The following is a 17,535-nucleotide window of genomic DNA, read 5'->3' as shown; positions in this document are numbered from 1 at the left end:
GACAAATGCATGCCCACATTCATACACACGAATATTCACACATCATACATACAAAAAACTTTTAAATAAATTTTAAAAACAATTTTAAAAAGCTAGGACCTACATAGTGACCTACATCTGTAACCTAAGCATTGGGAGTGAGGAGACAGGTGGATCCTTGAAGCTGACTGGCCATCTAGTCTAGTCAGACCATGGGGCTTCAGGCTCACTGAGAGATTCCTTCCAGAAATAAAGGTTTAGCCAGGCACACACCTTTAGTCCCAGCACTTAGAAGGCAGAAGCAGGCAGATCTCTGTGTCTTTGAGGACATCCAGGACTACAGAGTGAGACCCTTTCTTAAAAAAGAAACAAACAGGCCGGGCGGTGGTAGTGCATGCCTTTCGTCCCAGCACTTGGGAGGCAGAGGCAGGCAGATCTCTGTGAGTTCGAGGCCAGCCTGGTCTACATAGCGAGATCCAGGACAGGCACCAAAACTACACAGCGAAACCTTGTCTCAAAAAATCAACCAACCAACCAACCAAACAAACAAACAAACAAACAAAACCAAAGAAATAACCATTTCTTTGGGGCTGGAGGACTCAGGTTTGATTCCCAGCATCCATATGACATCTCACAACCATCTGTATCTTCAGTTCCAGGGGATCTGATGGCCTTTTCTGGCCTCCATGGTCACCAGGCACATATGTAGTACACAGACATACATGCAGACAAACACCCATACACATAAAGTAAAATTTAAAGAGCTGGAGGGATTGCTCAGTAGTTAAAAGCACTGGTTATTCTTCCAGAGGACCTGGGTTCCATTCCCAGCACCCACATGAAGACTCAAAATTCATGTTAATTTCAGTCCCAGGGGATCTGACACCCTTTCTGGTCTCCAGACATATATGCAGTCAAAACATTCGTACACATAAAATAAATTTTTTAAATGTTTGAAATAAAATAAAATTGAAAAATAATAAAGGTAGCTGGGCATGATGGCTCATATCTTTAATCTCAGCACTTGAGAGATAGAGGTAGTTGCTTTTCTCTGAGTTCAGGGCTGGCCTGGTCTACATATTGAGTTCCAGAACAGCCAGGACTATGTAGAGAGATCCTGTCTCAATAAAACAAAAAAATAAAGATAAAGTAGTAAAGATAAAAATAATAAAAGTGGAGCCAGACATAGTGGCATACACCTTTAATCCCAGCACTTGGGAGAAAGAGACAGACAGATCTGTGCATTTTAGGCCAGCCTGGACTACATGGCAACTACCAGGCCAGCCAGAGAGACGCATTGAGACTCTGTCTCAGAACCAAACATGATTGGAGAAAAAAAAAAAAAAAAGTCAATGAAATGATTCCTAACGATACTCTGCTATATTCATAGATTGGTGCCAAGACCAATTGTCAGAGGCTTCACCCAGCAAAAGATGGAAACAGATGCGTAGACCCACAGCCAAACACTAGGCGGACCTTGCGGAATACTGTGGAACAGGGGGAGGAAGGATAGTGAGAGCCAGAAGGGCCAAGCACACCACAAAAAACCCCACACAATCAACTAACCTGGGCTCATAAGGGCTCACAGATACTGAACCACCAACCAGAGAGCCTGCATGGGATTGACCTAGGCCCTCTGCACATATGTTACAGTTATGTAGCTTGGTCTTCTTGTGGGACTCCTAACACCGGGAGCAGGGGCTGTCTCTGACTCTGTTACCTGTTTTTGGGACCCTTTTCCTCCTAAAGGGTTGACTCATCCAGCCTCAATAGGAGAGGAGGTGCCTAGTCTTACTGCAACTTAATATACCATGGCTGGCTGATATACATGGGCAGTCTGCCCTTTTCTGAAGAGAAAGGAGGAGTGAATGGGGCGGGGAGGGCTTGGGAGGAGAGGAGGAAGGGGAAACTGTAATCGGGCTGGGAAAAAAACTAGTTAATTAATGGGGCTAGGTGGCTGGGTAGTGGTGGTGTACACCTTTAATTCCAGGACATCCAGAGTTGCACAGGGAAACCCTGTCTCAAAAAAACAAAAAACAAAAAACAAAAAACAAAAACAAAAACAAAAAGTTGGGGCTAGAGAGCTGTCTCAGCAGTTAAGAATGTTTACTGCTCTTACAGAGGAGCCAAGTTCAGTTCCCAGCACCCATGTGATAGTCAAGGTGATCTACAACTCCAATCCCAGAGGATATGGCCCCTGAGAGCTCCTGAATTCAATGCGGTGCATTCTCACTCATGCAAGAAAATGCACATAACATAAATAAAATAAATAATACTTTTTCCAAAAACCAGACCAAGTTAAGCCATACAATTAGAAGTTAGGATTGGCCAGGCAGTGGTGGCACACACTAGCACTGGGAGGCAGAGGTAGGTAGATCTCTGTGCGTTCAAGGCCAGCCTGGTCTACATAGTGAGATCCAGGACAGCCAGAGCTATTACACAGAGAAATCCTGTCTCAAAAAGGAGAAGGAGGAGAGAAGGAGGAGGAAGAGGAGGAGAAGAGAAGAATTCAGAATTGTAGCTATTATGAGGAGGGCATGTGCAGGGGCTTCTGGGGTCTGGTGATATTCCCCCTTCTAATCTGGGATCAGTTACCACTCTCGGTCAGGTTTGTAAAGATGCATGTGCCTATAATTTCAGTATTCATGGACCCCAAGCAGGAGTCTCCTGAATTCTAGGCCAACCTGAACTATATTGTAGAGAGCAAAATAAGCCCCGAGTGAGTGAAGTCCTGAGTGAATGTGTGCTATTGACATGGGAACAGCCATGCTAAGGACCCCAGAGCCTCAGACCCATGGAGAAAATGGCAAAAAGTCTTCTCCCCCAAAGTGAAGCACAGATGCAAAACCTTCCTTCTGATCTGCTGATCTGTGTGCGGATGTTGACAGTGTGTGCAGAAAATGTCCACCATGCCCCCCTCCCCGGATATTTACAGCCTGACATCTGCTCCCTCCAGAGACTGCTTCTACTGAGGTTATCTACACCTGTCTCCTTGATCCAACTGTGTACCATAAACCCCCGCCTCCTTATCTGTTTGTGATAACACCACCTCCTTGTTCAGCTGTCTGTAAGAACCCCCACCTCTCTGTTCAACTTGATATAATAAATACAATGAACTTCCAGGGTACTGAAGTTTCTCCATTTGAGAGCCCAGAACCTGATCCCAGTCTTCTTCCGTGTTCTTTCTTGCTCTCTCCTCCCTTTCCCTTTCTCCTCGCCCCCCCTCTCTCTGTATATCTGTCTGTCTGTTTGTCTTTTCTTCATTCTTTTTCGGCTCTAGTCATATTCAAGTTCCTGGAGGTATGCATGGACACTGTACTATATAGTAAGACTGTCTCAAAGTGAAGCAAAGCAAAACAAAAATGTCATTGAGCTAGGTATGATATGTGCATTTTTCTTTATTGTGGGGTTTTGTTTTATTTTGTTTTGGAGATACTTTCTCATGTAGCCCAGGCTGGCCTCAAACTCCCTATGAATCCAGGATGACCTTGAACCTCTGATCTTCCTAGCTGCACCTCCCAAGAGCTGGGTTTACAGGCATGCATCACCATGCTCCATTGACAAAATGCCAAGGATCAAACTGGGTCCTGATGTGTGGTAGGCAAGTCCTGTACCAACTGGGCTGCATCCCCAGCCCTCTTGGAGTTTAATTTTTTTTCTTTTGGTTTTCGAGACAGGGTTTCCCTGTGTAGCTCTGGTGCCTGTCCTGAATCTCGCTCTGTAGACCAGGCTGGCCTCGAACTCATAGAGATCCACCTGGCTTTGCCTCCCAAGTGCTGGGACGAAAGGCGTGCACCACCACCGCCCGGCCTGGAGTTTAATTTTTAAAAACATTAAAAACAAAAGCAATCTTTCATAGATAAATGTCCAAATATTTATGTAACTACTCCCTACTTCCTGGGTGTGGGCTGTGCACAGTGATTTCTTTCAAAGGGTACAGAATGGAAAGAGAGAAAAAAATGACTTAAAAGTGGATAAAATCCAGGGTCTGTGTTGAAATTGGAGGCCCATGTGCCTACCAAAGGCCACATAGAAGCCCAGGGTCTGGGCCACACCCTGTGGCCTTGTTGGTGCCCAAGGGCCTTGCCACTGCCAGAGCCATGCTGATCCAAGTGGACTATGGTGCCACCGGGAGCCATGGTGTCGTACTACCCAAGCTGCTGCTTAGGGCCAAGTCTAGGTCCGTGGTCCTGCTGCAGCTGGGGTCTGTGTTGATGTCTGTGGCCTGTGTTACCACAGAGGGGCATAGGAACCATGTGTGATGAAATCAGAGGGCCATGCTCAGCTGGGCCTACCCTTTTTTAGCCTTGGGAAAGCTGGCTCTGCCCTTTGCTGGACACTGCAGCAAGAGAGATGTCCTCCACACACACACTCAGGAGAGATGGCCCCAACCCTCACCACAGGCATGGGAGATCTGGCCCTTATGGCATGGCCTAAGAGAGGTGGCTCCACCTCTTGCCTGAGGAGGGCAGCCCCAGTGGCCCAGACTGACCAGCTACTACCCAGGCCCACATCCAGGACCTTGGGTTGGCCCACCCACACATCTACTCTATGACCTGCTGGAGCTCATGAAGGTACTGAACTCTGGGCTGCCGTAGAATATCTGAGAGAGTTTCAGTGAGGGTCCAGTGATGATGATGCACCAGAAAATAGAGGCTTTGAACCAGACCAATGACTCACTGCAATGAACACTTGCCAGTAAAGCTGTGTGACATACTGAAGCTCCCAATGACAATGAGGAATGAAGAGTTGTTGGAGAGGTGGGAAGACAGAGGAATGAGGGGTTCTTGATTGGTTTGGTTTGGATTTAGCTTTTTGTATTTTATTTTATTTTGTTTTACTTTGCAGGGGATGCAGCAAGGATGAGGGGGCAGACGTGGGGGGACTGGGACATGAGCAGAATTGGGGCACATGATGTGAAGGTCCCAAAGCATAAATAAAGAAATTACGTTAAAATATTTATACAGTATATATTTGGAGAAACTTGACAGTCACTATTCAGTCAACTGATCAAAATCTCAAAGACAATGCTTGGTTGTGTTAATGCCATTTTACCTCTGAGACCCTTCTGCCCACAACCCTCAACCTCAGGCTTGCCAGAAGAAAACACCAGACCAATTCTAACAGCGAGATGTACAACAAAACACTTGACCCAGGCTCCTGAGAATGATCAGTCATCAAAAGCAAGGGCAGTCTGAGAACCATGTCACAGCCAAGAGTTTCCACGTCTACATATCACCTAGTATCCCAAAGGGGATCCTGAAACAAATAAATAACATTAAATACAAATTAATGACATCTAGGAGCTGGAGAGACGTCTCAGTGGTTAGGAGCCCTGGCTGCTCTTCTAAAGGACCCTGATTCCCTGCACCCATATGGTGACTCATTACCATCTATAACTCTAGACCCAGGGGAATTTGACAAGCTCTTCTGGCCCCCATGGGCACTGCACTCATGTGATTCACAAACATACATGAAGGCAAAACACTCATGCGTGCATGCCCATGTGGTGGTATTGTGTTCCCCAAAATATTGTGCACCCTAATAAACTTTTCTGGGGTCAGAGACAGAACAGCCACTAGATACAAAGGCTAGAAAATGGTGGCACTCACACCTTTAATCCTAGCACTCCAGAGGTAGAAATCCCTCTGGATCTCTGTGAGTTCAAGGCCACATTGGAAATGGCCAGGCATGGTGACACGCACCTTTAATCCCAGAAAGCGAGCCTTTAATCCCAGGGAGTGGTGGTAGAAAGCAGAAAGGTACATAAGGCGTGAGGACCAGAAGCTAGAAGCATTTGGCTGGTTAAGCTTTCAGGCTTTTGAGCAGCACAGTTCAGCTGAGATCCATTGGGATGAGGACACAGAAGCTTCCAGTCCGAGGAAACAAGACCAGCTGAGGAACTGGCCAGGTGAGGTTAGCTGTGGCTTGTTCTGGTTCTCTGATCTTCCAGTGTTCACCCCAATACCTGGCTCAGGTTTGATTTTATTAATAAGACTCTTTAAGATTCCTGCTACAGCTGGCGTCCAATGTGGGGCAAGAGTTTCCACCTAAAACCTGAGAAAAAAGATTCTAAAATGGAGCTAAAAACAGTTCCTAGTTGTCTCTTTTAAGTTAGCGGCAGCCTGAGTGTTTGAGCTACTATCTACTATAGCTGATTCCTGGAGTGCGAGCTCGACCTGCAGTATGGTGGGAATGAGGCCTCTGCAAGTGGCACATTAAGCTGCGTGGTGGATTTAGCCTTTGCTAGTACAAAACAAAAAAAGAGGTTTCTGGGCTACACACTGCTTTTATAGAAGCATAGACCCACTATTTCTGAGAGTTGATGGCTCCCAGAGCTGGCGGAAAACGTACCACCGCCATGTTGGGAAGCTGAAGTGGGTGGAGCCAGCAGCCACAGCGCCGTTTCAGTCTTAGAATGCTGCAGTTTAAAGCAATAGACTCAAGGTAATATAAAAAATAAGCACGTAAAGATGACTACCACACAGAGAATCTGGATTATGTTCTCTTCGATATTCGTAACTGAAGAAAAACATTTGATTACAAAAGCTGTTGAGTTATGCAAAAATGTATATTTTAAAGGTACCTTAACTTCAAAATTTGGGTGTAAGGATATGTTGCTTTGGAAAGGAGGCTCTGCTTTTGTTTCCACAGAAAGCCAGAGGCTATGGATTTGTTCCAGATTAAGATACATCAGGTTTGACTAGCCAAGACCCCCTGAAAGGTCTCCGATGACACCATGGCCCAAATAATCCAACATCCAGAACCGTTTCAAGACAACTGGCTCAGACGATACACCCTCACGGACTACTCCATAATCCTAAAATTTTCTTTGTGTCCCCATAAGATACAGTGCCCCCCTCCAGCAGGAAGTAGTAAGAGAAGCTACGCCCAAATTCCCAAATATACCAAGCTGACTTTGGAGATATGTAAAAGTTAAAACCTTCCTTTAAAAAAAAAGAAAAGGGGAAGTGCTGCGGGATGGTCTGTATATGCTCTGATTGGTCAATAAATAAAACACTGATTGGCCAGTGGCCAGGCAGGAAGTATAGGCGGGACAAGGAGAGAGGAGAATTCTGGGAAATGGAAGGCTGAGTGAAGGAGACACTGCCAGCCACCGCCATGACAAGCAGCATGTGAAGATGTAAGTAAGCCACGAGCCATGTGGCAAGGTATAGATTTATAGAAATGGGTTAATTTAAGATATAAGAACAGTTAGCAAGAAGCCTGCCATGGCCATACAGTTTGTAAGCAAGTCTCTGTGTTTACTTAGTTTGGTCTGAGCGGCTGTGGGACTGGCGGGTGAAAGAGATTTGTCCTGACTGTGGGCCAGGCAGGAAAACTCTAGCTACATGCCCATAATAAAATAAAAACAGTTTTTGGTTTTTGTTTTGTTTTGTTTTTCGAGACATGGTTTCTCTGTCTAGTTTTGGTGCCTGTCTGTCCTGGATCTCGCTCTGTAGATGAGGCTGGAGTCAAACTCACAGAGATCTGCCTGGCTCTGCTTCTCCAGTGCTGGGACTAAAGGCATGGGCCACCACCGCCCGGCTGTTTATTTGTTTTTTTAAAGCACATTTTTTGCCAGGCATGGTGACACAGGCCTTTAATCCCAGCACTCAGGAGGCAGAGGCTGCAGATCTCTGAGTTAGAGGCCAGCATAGTAAGTTCCAGGACAGCCAAGGCTACATAGACCAATCCTGTCTCATAAAAAAGGGGTGGGGAGGAAGTATCTAAATAAAGTAAGGAGTTCAGTTAATGAGAAAGAAGAAAACAAATTTGTACAAAACTTAGCCAGATTTCCAGGTTGACCCTTTTCATTGAGTGAGCTGAGCCCAGTGAAGACACAGACAGGAACAGTGTTCTCTCCTTCCCGGATGTCTTCGAATTGGCTCTAGGACTCTGTCAGAGTCCCCATTCTTGTAGTAGTACTTTCTCATCAGGACGGCCAGCCCACAAATAATGATACGGAGACTTATTATTAATTATGAAAGCTCGGCCTTAGCTTAGGCTTGTTCCTAACTAGTTCTTATAACTTAAATTAACCCATATTTTTAAATCTACATTCTTCCATATGACTCATTACCTCATCTCCACACTGCCCATCCTGCTTCCTCCTTGTCTGGCTGGCAACTCTGCCTTTCTTCTCCCCGGAGTTCTCTCTCTGTTTGGAGGTCCCACCTATACTCTCCTGCCTAGGTATTGGCTGTTCAACTTATTACACCAATCACAGCAATACATTGTCACACATTATACAAACATTCCACAACACATTCTTGACACTTGCACAGATTGATCCTGAAGCTTAATGTGTGTGTGTGTGTGTGTGTGTGTCTGTCTGTCTGTCTGTGTGCCTTGGTGCTCACACGGAAATCAGAGGACAACTTGCAAGATCTATTCTCTCCTTCCACCATATGAGTCCTGGGGATCTCTGGGAGTCCAGCTCCCACCTTTTGAAGGGTTATTAGGTGGAGAAGAGAGGAATGGCGAAATATCAGATAGAAAGAGAGACCTAGCCAACAGTAAGAAAGACAGAAACACAGGATAGGTTCAGGAGGGCCTGGGTCAATACCCAACAGCCTCATCCTTTATTGGAAAGGGCCTTTTTTAACATGCCAAGAGGAGAGGCAAAAAACTTTCCTCTTGCGCCGGGCAGTGCTACACAGAGAAACCCTGTCTCGAGAAAAAAAAAAACAACTTCCCTCTTGCAAGATCAAAGCACACTGTACAGCCAAATGTAGACCCTTCCAAACACCTGGTAAACACACCCGTGGTCAAATAATTTCTTTACACAGCCCTGCTGGGTAGAGCAAGCCCAGATTCTCTGACCCTGAGTAAGGTCTCACTAGATAGCCTCCGTGGGCTCCCACAGGGATTCAGGTCCTATGGGCTTTTCAGCAAGCACCTTAAACCACTGAGCCATGTTGACAGCCCAGAATGTGTATATAGATGCATAAAAATTAGCCGGGCGGTGGTGGCGCACGCCTTTAATCCCAGCACTCGGGAGGCAGAGCCAGGCGGATCTCTGTGAGTTCAAGGCCAGCCTGGGCTACCAAGTGAGTTCCAGGAAAGGCGCAAAGCTACACAGAGAAACCCTGTCTCGAAAAACAACAACAACAAAATAATAATAATAATTTTTTTTTTTTCTGGAGACAGGGTTTCTCTGTGTAGCCCTGGCTGTCCTGGAACTTGCTCTGTAGACCAGGCTGGCCTTGAACTCAGAGATCTGCCTGCCTCTGTGTCCTGAGTGCTGGAATTAAAGGTGTTCACCATCAGTGCCCAGCTTATATGTTTTAAAGTTTTACAATTTTTATCTATTGTATATGTGTGTGTATGGGGGGGCGGAGTCTAGCAGAAGCATTCATCTCTCTCTGCATTCTAACTGCAGGCACCATGTGACCCACTGCCTCAGGTTTCAGCTGCTGTGATGTCCCTGCCACCCTTGACTATACTACAAAATTGTGAACCAAAATAACCCTCCTTCCTTAGCTTACTTTTGATGGGCAGTTTGTCAAATGGAGAAAAGTCACTAGTATAATGCAACTCCCTATCTGCCATCCCAGGGAGCCCATGCTGCTCCTGCTTGGCCTGGGTTGGGGGCTAGACATGTCCCTTTCTTGTGGGTACAGTGCAAAAGAGGCTACACCTGTCCACAGGCTTCATTTTTACATCCCGGACTCTGCCTTGTCTTTGAAAGTGTTGTTTTCCCTACCCTGGCCCATAAAATGCCATGGATATTTATCTCCAGGGACCCAGAACCTCTTCTGACTCAAAGAGCTATTCCTGAGCCCCCAGTAGAAGGTGCAGCTGAGGAATCATGGCTCAAAGCCAAAAATTGATCCTTCCAACTTTTCTCGGTATCCAGCTTTGATATCAAGTGACCCGGACAGTTGGGCCAGTCCAGAGAGGGTGGTGGTATAAAAGTCCCCTCGCCTGAACCCAGAAGTCCTGGACTGACTCCTACAGCTCTGTGATCTCCAGGCCCTGCCCTTCAGGTATGTCTGTGTGTCTTTTCGGATCATGGCATCTGCTTCTACATCCTAAGTGGTATTAGGGGACCCTGCGGGAACTGAAGGAGGTCTGAGGTTTTGCTGCTTGCTTCTCAGCCCTGGAGCTTAGTTGCTCTTTTAAACCTCTCTGTGTGTGTGTGTGTGTGTGTGTGTGTGTGTGTGTGTGTGTGTGTGTGTGTGTGTGTTTGTATGTATGTGTTTGTGTGTCTGTGTGTCTGTGTGTCTGTGTGTCTGTCTGAATGTCACAGCTCAGAGGACAATTTTCTAGAGTCAGCTGTCAGTTCTCTTTCCATCATGTGGATTCCAGGGATCAAACTCGGGTTGTCATGCTTGGCAGCAAGTGCCTTGAACCACTGAGCCATCTTACTGGCCCCCTATTTTTAATTTAGTAGTTTCGACTAGGCTGTCTCTAAGGACAGTTGCCTGGAGTGAAGAGATAGGGAGAAAATACCATCTGGCATTAGGTAGGCCTGGACCTGGCTATAGCCTCCTTCAACCTCCAGACATGGAGGTGAATGAAGACTAATTTTTGGAGGAGATACCCATGCTTGGTATTGTTAGAGTGTCATTGAGGGGGAGGAATATCCAGGCCAATGGTAGCATCCCAGGGACACTGATCTTCTGTTGCTTGGGCAAGGGGGCATCTTCTGTTCCCTGGGTGTGTAGAGGGTACCGACTGGGAGCCCTTTGGCAGAAAGCCCAGCAAGCACTCTGTGACTGGGGCTGTTGAGGAACTGTCTTTAGCCTCATTGTTTTCGAGTGGCCATTCCCAACTACTCCAGTCTCAGAATTGGAAATGAGAGAAGAGGCAGACCGCAGAGCCTGGGGTAGAAATCCAGACACTAAAGTTGGTAAATACACGGCTGTTTCCCAGTCCTTGAATTCTGTGACGGGGTAAGGGCAAATTCCTGAGGGAGCAGGATATATGACAGGGATATCTTCACTTCCCTGGTGTGCGGCTGAAAGCTAATCATAGAATGTATACCTACTGAATGAGTGAGTAAAAGAAAAATTGGAGGCTCAGAATCCATCCTTAACCACCCCATCCTTCCATTTCCCCTGCAGCTGGCACAGATGGCATTGTTCCAGTACTTCTCCTTGGCCACAGAGCTACTACTGGCCACTGCCATCTTCTGTATAGTATTTTGGGTGGTCAGAGCTTTAAGACCCCGGGTACCCAAAGGTCTGAAGAGTCCACCTGGACCCTGGGGATGGCCCTTCATTGGGCATATGCTGACCCTGGGGAAGAACCCACACCTGTCACTGACAAAGCTGAGCAAGCAGTATGGGGATGTGCTGCAAATCCGCATTGGCTCCACACCTGTGGTGGTGCTGAGTGGCCTGGACACCATCCGCCAGGCCCTGATACGGAAGGGAGATGACTTCAAGGGCCGGCCAGACCTCTACAGTTTCACACTTATCACTAATGGCAAGAGCATGACTTTCAACCCAGACTCTGGACCGGTGTGGGCTGCCCGTCGGCGCCTGGCCCAGGATGCCCTGAAGAGTTTCTCCATAGCCTCAGACCCGACCTCCACGTCTTCTTGCTACTTAGAGGAGCACGTGAGCAAGGAGGCTAACCATCTAGTCAGCAAGTTCCAGAAGCAGATGGCGGAGGTTGGCCACTTCGAACCCGTCAATCTGGTGGTGGAATCAGTGGTTAACGTCATTGGAGCCATGTGCTTTGGAAAGAACTTCCCCCGGAAGAGCGAGGAGATGTTGAGCATTGTGAAGAGCAGCAGTGACTTTGTGGAGAATGTCTCCTCGGGGAATGCTGTGGACTTCTTCCCCATCCTGCGCTACCTGCCCAACCCAGCCCTCAAGAGGTTTAAGAACTTCAATGACAAATTTGTGCTGTTTCTACAGAAAACAGTCCAGGAGCACTATCAAGACTTCAACAAGGTGAGACTCGGAGGCAGGTTGTAAGCCCCATCACCACCACAGACCCAGAGAACATCCCCTCAAAACCTACTCCAAGGTACTCAGACTGCCACGTGCTGCCAAGGCGTAGGAAGGCTCCGGGCCACTCAGCAGCTGTGTGACCTGCAGCCACCCCGTGTACGTTACAGCTCCCCTCTGGGGGCTTCTCCAAACCCAGAAAACAAAGGCATGTGAATGGAACCTTGGCAGGGCTTTGCAATATGGGGTGTCATTAATTTAAAGGCGATTGTTCTGCAGGAACATGACCCTCCACAGAGGCTAAGCTCCAGCTTCATGTCGCTTTTCTTCCTTGTGTTCACACCTACTTCTTCCTCCTCTGAAACCCGACCCCTGGGGTTAGGGGAAAGAAGGGTCAGTGGCACATGAAATGACTAGGCTCTATTTAGGGATGATGCCAGTTCAAAAATCTGAATCCCAGCCCTGTGCTTGGAGGCCAATGCCGTTCCCAGGCCCTGGGGATATATCAAATGGGATGGGGCATGGTCTGGCATCTGGCCCTCAAAATTATGGTTCCCCTAAACTTATGTCCTCTTAGAACAGTATCCAGGACATCACGGGTGCCCTATTCAAGCACAGTGAGAACTCCAAAGACAATGGTGGCCTCATCCCTCATGAGAAGATTGTCAACATTGTCAATGACCTCTTTGGAGCAGGTAGGAGCCACACCCCTGCCTCTCCATCCATCAGCTGCTCTTTACCCATACCCAACCTATCAACTAACTCACCAACCACATGGCAGGTGACACAGGACAGACACCTGCCCTAGGATCAAGGTGTGACCTCATGCTGTGCCACCAACTCAACCAAGTCCCTCTCCTTTTGGGGCCTGGGTTTCCCCACCGGGAAAGTAAAAGGGCTCTACAACCTGGAGTCCAGGCGTATAATTCCAGCCACTGATTATGAAACCAGTGTCTATTAGGTTCTTGTTTGATTTGTTTTGGTTTTCGATTTGGTTGCTTTTGACTTTTTTTTGTTTGTTTGTTTGTTTGTTTTGTTTTGTTTCCGAGACAGGGTTTCTCTGTAGCTTTGGAGCCTGTCCTGGACTAGCTCTGTAGACCAGGCTGACCTCGAACTCACAGAGATCCACCTGCTTCTGCCTCCCTAGTGCTGGGATTAAAGGCGTGCACCACCACCGCCTGGCTTGACTTGTTTTGTTTGAGGCAAGCTCTCGCCTCTGCAGCCCAGGCTGGCCTCAAACGTGTGGCAGTTCTTCCTGCCTCGGACTCCCTAGTGTTGGGGTTCTAGGAATAAGCCACCATGTTTGGCTTTCAGGTTTCTGTTGAGGACTCAGCCCTTGCCTGAGGATACACAGGGGTGGGAGCCAGAGAGGGATAGTGCTTGCTCCTGCTCCGTTTACAGTGGTGCTTGTTAAAAATGTTTTCCTCCCCCATGCTTCCTTTTCTCCTTCACCCTACTCCCTGCTACCCAGGATTTGACACAGTCACAACAGCCATCTCCTGGAGCCTTTTGCTCCTTGTGACACATCCCAATGTGCAGAGGAAGATCCACAAGGAGCTGGGTATGTGTTGCTCCCAACCCTCCGGTCAGAGATGCCTTGAGGCTCCAGGTCACTTGTTGATCTACAAATACATGTTTATGTGTCTAGTGTGTGTTAAGTCCTAGGAACATGGCATCCCCCACTGGTCCAGATAAGGTGTGTGGGGGCGGGGCGTCTCAGAAACATGAGTAAGCATAGTCCAACATAGAGTGACACTAGTATAAGAGGGACACATGCTTGGAGCAGACAGAACATCCCATGAGTTCTGCCTGTGCTTTGCAGACACAGTGATTGGGAGGGACCGGCAACCACGGCTTTCTGACAGACTTCAGCTGCCTTATATCGAGGCCTTCATCCTGGAGATCTACCGATACACATCCTTTGTCCCCTTCACCATCCCCCACAGGTAAGGCCCCTGTTCTCTGCCCCCTAAGTTTTCATACTGTTCCTTCACCCAGCTCCTCAGCTCCGCCCCCAGCTCAGGCTGCATCTCATTCCGGAACATGGTAACCTCAGCCTCTGACCCCCGTCAGTCTCTGATCTACCCCGACCCAGTCCAGTCGCTTATGGCCTCAGCTGTCACTCACCTCCACTTGTGTTAGCTCCCTATGGATAGCTTCTGCTCCAGCCAGGCCCTCCTCACTGTCCCTCACAAGGGTAATCCAGCCACCGGCCAACTTTGCTTAAGCTGGACCTTCTGCTTAGAAAAACTTCTATCCATCTCTTTCTCTCACTCCCAGATTCTACCCTTGCCCAAAGTCAATCCTGACAAATGCATCCCCTTCCATCTAGAAGCCTCTTTTGGCTCATCCGCCAAGTAGAGCTTTATCCCCCGATGATTTACAAGACTTACAGCCCAAGTTCCTGGATTGTGAGAGTGAACATTTACCTCCGCTCACACCTTAACCTAGTTATTCCTGGCACAAACCTGCAGACTCCCCAGGGCAAGCCCCAACCACTGATTTCTTGGCTTCAGGGACTGCCCCAGTGCACATCTGAGCACAAGGAGAGTCTAGTAAACAAGTGTTGAAGTTGAAGAGCAGGATCCCAGCAAAAGGAAAGATAATTGCCCCATGTTCCCTGCTCTTCATGTGACCGCCCAATATGGGGCTTGGAGACTGTGGTAGTCAGACACTGGGATGGAGTGGAGGGAGGAAGAAGCCACACCACAGTTTCTCCAAGCCCTAAGCTTCTCTTCTCTCCTCAGCACAACGAGGGACACCTCACTGAATGGCTTCCACATTCCCAAGGAGCGTTGTATCTTCATAAACCAGTGGCAGGTCAACCATGATGAGTGAGTACATGGCCCTGATGGGAATGGTGAATCCTCAGCGATCAGGAAGGTTGTCTGTCCCTTCAGGGAAGGTTGTCTGTCCTTCAGGACCTGCTTACGTAAGGAGCACCACCTCATTGCTAGATCGCCTGTTCCAAGTGACAACATTTACACCCTATTTCTCAAACTTCAGTGTACAGAAGAACTGACTAGGTATCTGGTGTGGATGGTAAATGCCTATAATCCAGCCTACTCAGGAGGTTGAGGCAGGAGGATTACAGTGAGTTCAAGGCCAGTCTGTACTTATTGGTGAGTTTTGGGCTAGTCTAGGCTGTATACCTGTCTCAAGGAAGGAAGGAAGGAAGGAAGGAAGAAAGGAAGGAAGAAAGGAAGGAAGGAAGGAAGGAAGGAAGGAGAATTTGACTAGGAAGTTTCCCCATGCCCCAAGGTTTCAGTTGGATAGATAATGAGGCTACCTCAAATGTCTTATGGGAATGGTCTAATGATCTTGGAAAACTCCACTCTAATTTGTAGGATGCAATCCATCCAAACCAGGACATATTGAACATTAGAATGCCATCCATATTTGTATTGTCAAATTTTAGTCCAGAAAAATAAGCATAAGCCGAGCAAGCTGGTGATCTCCCTTGCTACTGGAATTAGGAGAGAGAGAAACCTGTTTCCTTCTTTCAGTTTCCTCTTGGTAAAGCATTATTTCTTTGAAATATCCAATTAGGACGGGAGCTATAGCTCACTGGTCATATATACAACGTGGAAGGCCCTCGGTTCAATTCCCAGAACCACATCAAAAAAAAAAAAAAAAAAAAAAAAGCCGGGCGGTGGTGGCGCACGCCTTTAATCCCAGCACTCGGGAGGCAGAGCCAGGCGGATCTCTGTGAGTTCGAGGCCAGCCTGGGCTACCAAGTGAGTTCCAGGAAAGGCGCAAAGCTACACAGAGAAACCCTGTCTCGAAAAACCAAAATAAATAAATAAATAAATAAATAAATAAATAAATAAATAAATAAATAAATAATAAAAAAAAGAAACTAAAACAAAAGAATATTAAAAACCACTATCAGCCATTGGGCAGTGGTGGCGCACTCCTTTAATCCCAGCAGTCAGGAGGCAGAGACAGGCAGATCTCTGTGAGTTCGAGGCCAGCCTGGTCTACATAGAGAGTTCCAGGACAACCAGGAGTACACAGAGAGACCCTGTCTCGAAAAACAAAAAGAAAAAAAAAGCAAAACAAAACACTATCTTGGACTGTGGGAATGGTTCAGCAGGTAAAGAAAGGCATGTGCTGCCACAGCTAACACCCCAAGTTCAATCCCCAGGCCCCGCATGGTAGAAGGAGAGAACTGACTCCTGCAAGTTGTCCTCTGACCCCCACATGCACACACAAGCAGATAAATAAAAATGTAATTTAAAAAATTAAAAAATAATCAAAATCCACTATCTTTAAGGTTGATCATTTTAGAGAGAATTTTATTTTAAAGAAACACTATCATGGCTGGAGGTCAGCTGTTGGTAGAGTGCCAACACTACCAACACAAGGCCCTGGGTTTGATCCCAAGCACCAGATGCGGTAGCACATGCCTGTAATCCCAGCACTTTGGGAGGTAGAGGCAGAAGGGTCAGCATTTCAAACAAGGTGACCCTGGGGTTACATATGAAGTTCAAGGCCAACTTTAGACACATGAGACCTAGTCTCAAAGCAAACAAATACAAAAGAACCATAACAAAAGGGGATACAGGCCAAGTCTGGTGCCTTCCCCACACGCTTTTGTGACCATCAATCTTTTCCAACACTGTGTTCACAGAATCTGGGAGAACATAGCTACCCTTTCCTCCCAGAACCCACCCAGCTCAGGTCCTATCTGTTCCTCTTGCAGGAAGCAGTGGGAAGACCCCTTTGTGTTCCGTCCAGAGCGGTTTCTTACTGATAATAACACAGCCATCAACAAGACACTGAGTGAAAAGGTGATGCTCTTTGGCTTGGGAAAGCGCCGGTGCATTGGGGAGATCCCGGCCAAGTGGGAAGTCTTCCTCTTCTTAGCCATCATGCTGCAGCAGCTGGAGTTCAGTGTGCCACCAGGCACGAAGGTGGACCTGACACCCACCTATGGGCTGACGATGAAGCCTGGGATCTGCAAACACCTCCAGGCGAGGCCACGCTTTTCCAAGTGAAGATGGCCGAGGCAGGGGAGGAGGCATCCATGGGGCCATCACCTCCCTTTCTTTCTAAATAACAGCTTTTTAGAAGTATAATCCTTTCACCATATAATTCACTTCCAATCAATTTTAGAATATCATCTATCATATGCCCCAAAACCTATACCATTAAGATTTATGACTATTCCTCCTAACCTGACTTCCTTGCCCCACCAGATGCTAATCTGGTTTTTGACTCAATACATTTGCCTATTCTAACAATTTCACATAAACTCAACGACTGATGGATGGTCTGTGACTGCTCTTTTCACTTAACGCAGTTCTTTCAAGATTCACTCATGTTGGCATGTAGGTTAATAAGCCTTGCTTTCTTGAGTCCTGGATTCCACGCAGGCCTCGTTCTGTTTCCTCATAGTTAACGGTGGGCACTTCCGTTCTGCTTTCTCCTTCCTCTCTTCTTCTAGGACTTGAGTCTTTGAATACTTGAGAGGGACAAAGAAATCCAGCCTATGTCCTATCCTCAAAAAGTAGAAGGTGTGACTTTCCATGGTCAGGGGAGAATAACAACCCCAGATGTATGTGGGTTGACTGGAGAGTAAAAACAGGGACCTGGGGAGATGATTCTGTGGGTCAAAGTGATCGCTGTGCAAGCCTGGGGACCTAAG

General features: G+C 47.3%; 1 protein-coding gene across 1 annotated transcript; it reads left to right on the top strand.

Annotated features, from left to right (window-relative positions):
* Window positions 1-11,060: 11,060 nt before the first annotated feature.
* On the top strand, window positions 11,061-17,123 carry LOC131915045 (cytochrome P450 1A2). Its single transcript, XM_059267961.1, has 6 exons — window positions 11,061-11,888; window positions 12,463-12,580; window positions 13,357-13,446; window positions 13,708-13,831; window positions 14,633-14,719; window positions 16,591-17,123. Exons 1-6 carry the CDS (start codon window positions 11,061-11,063, stop codon window positions 16,883-16,885), a joined length of 1,542 nt encoding a protein of 513 aa, XP_059123944.1. The 3' UTR covers window positions 16,886-17,123.
* Window positions 17,124-17,535: the final 412 nt, after the last annotated feature.

The sequence above is a fragment of the Peromyscus eremicus genome, chromosome 7, assembly GCF_949786415.1.
Source record: "Peromyscus eremicus chromosome 7, PerEre_H2_v1, whole genome shotgun sequence".
NCBI classification, from domain to species: Eukaryota; Metazoa; Chordata; class Mammalia; order Rodentia; family Cricetidae; genus Peromyscus; species Peromyscus eremicus.
This window is presented reverse-complemented; position numbering and strand designations above follow the sequence as displayed.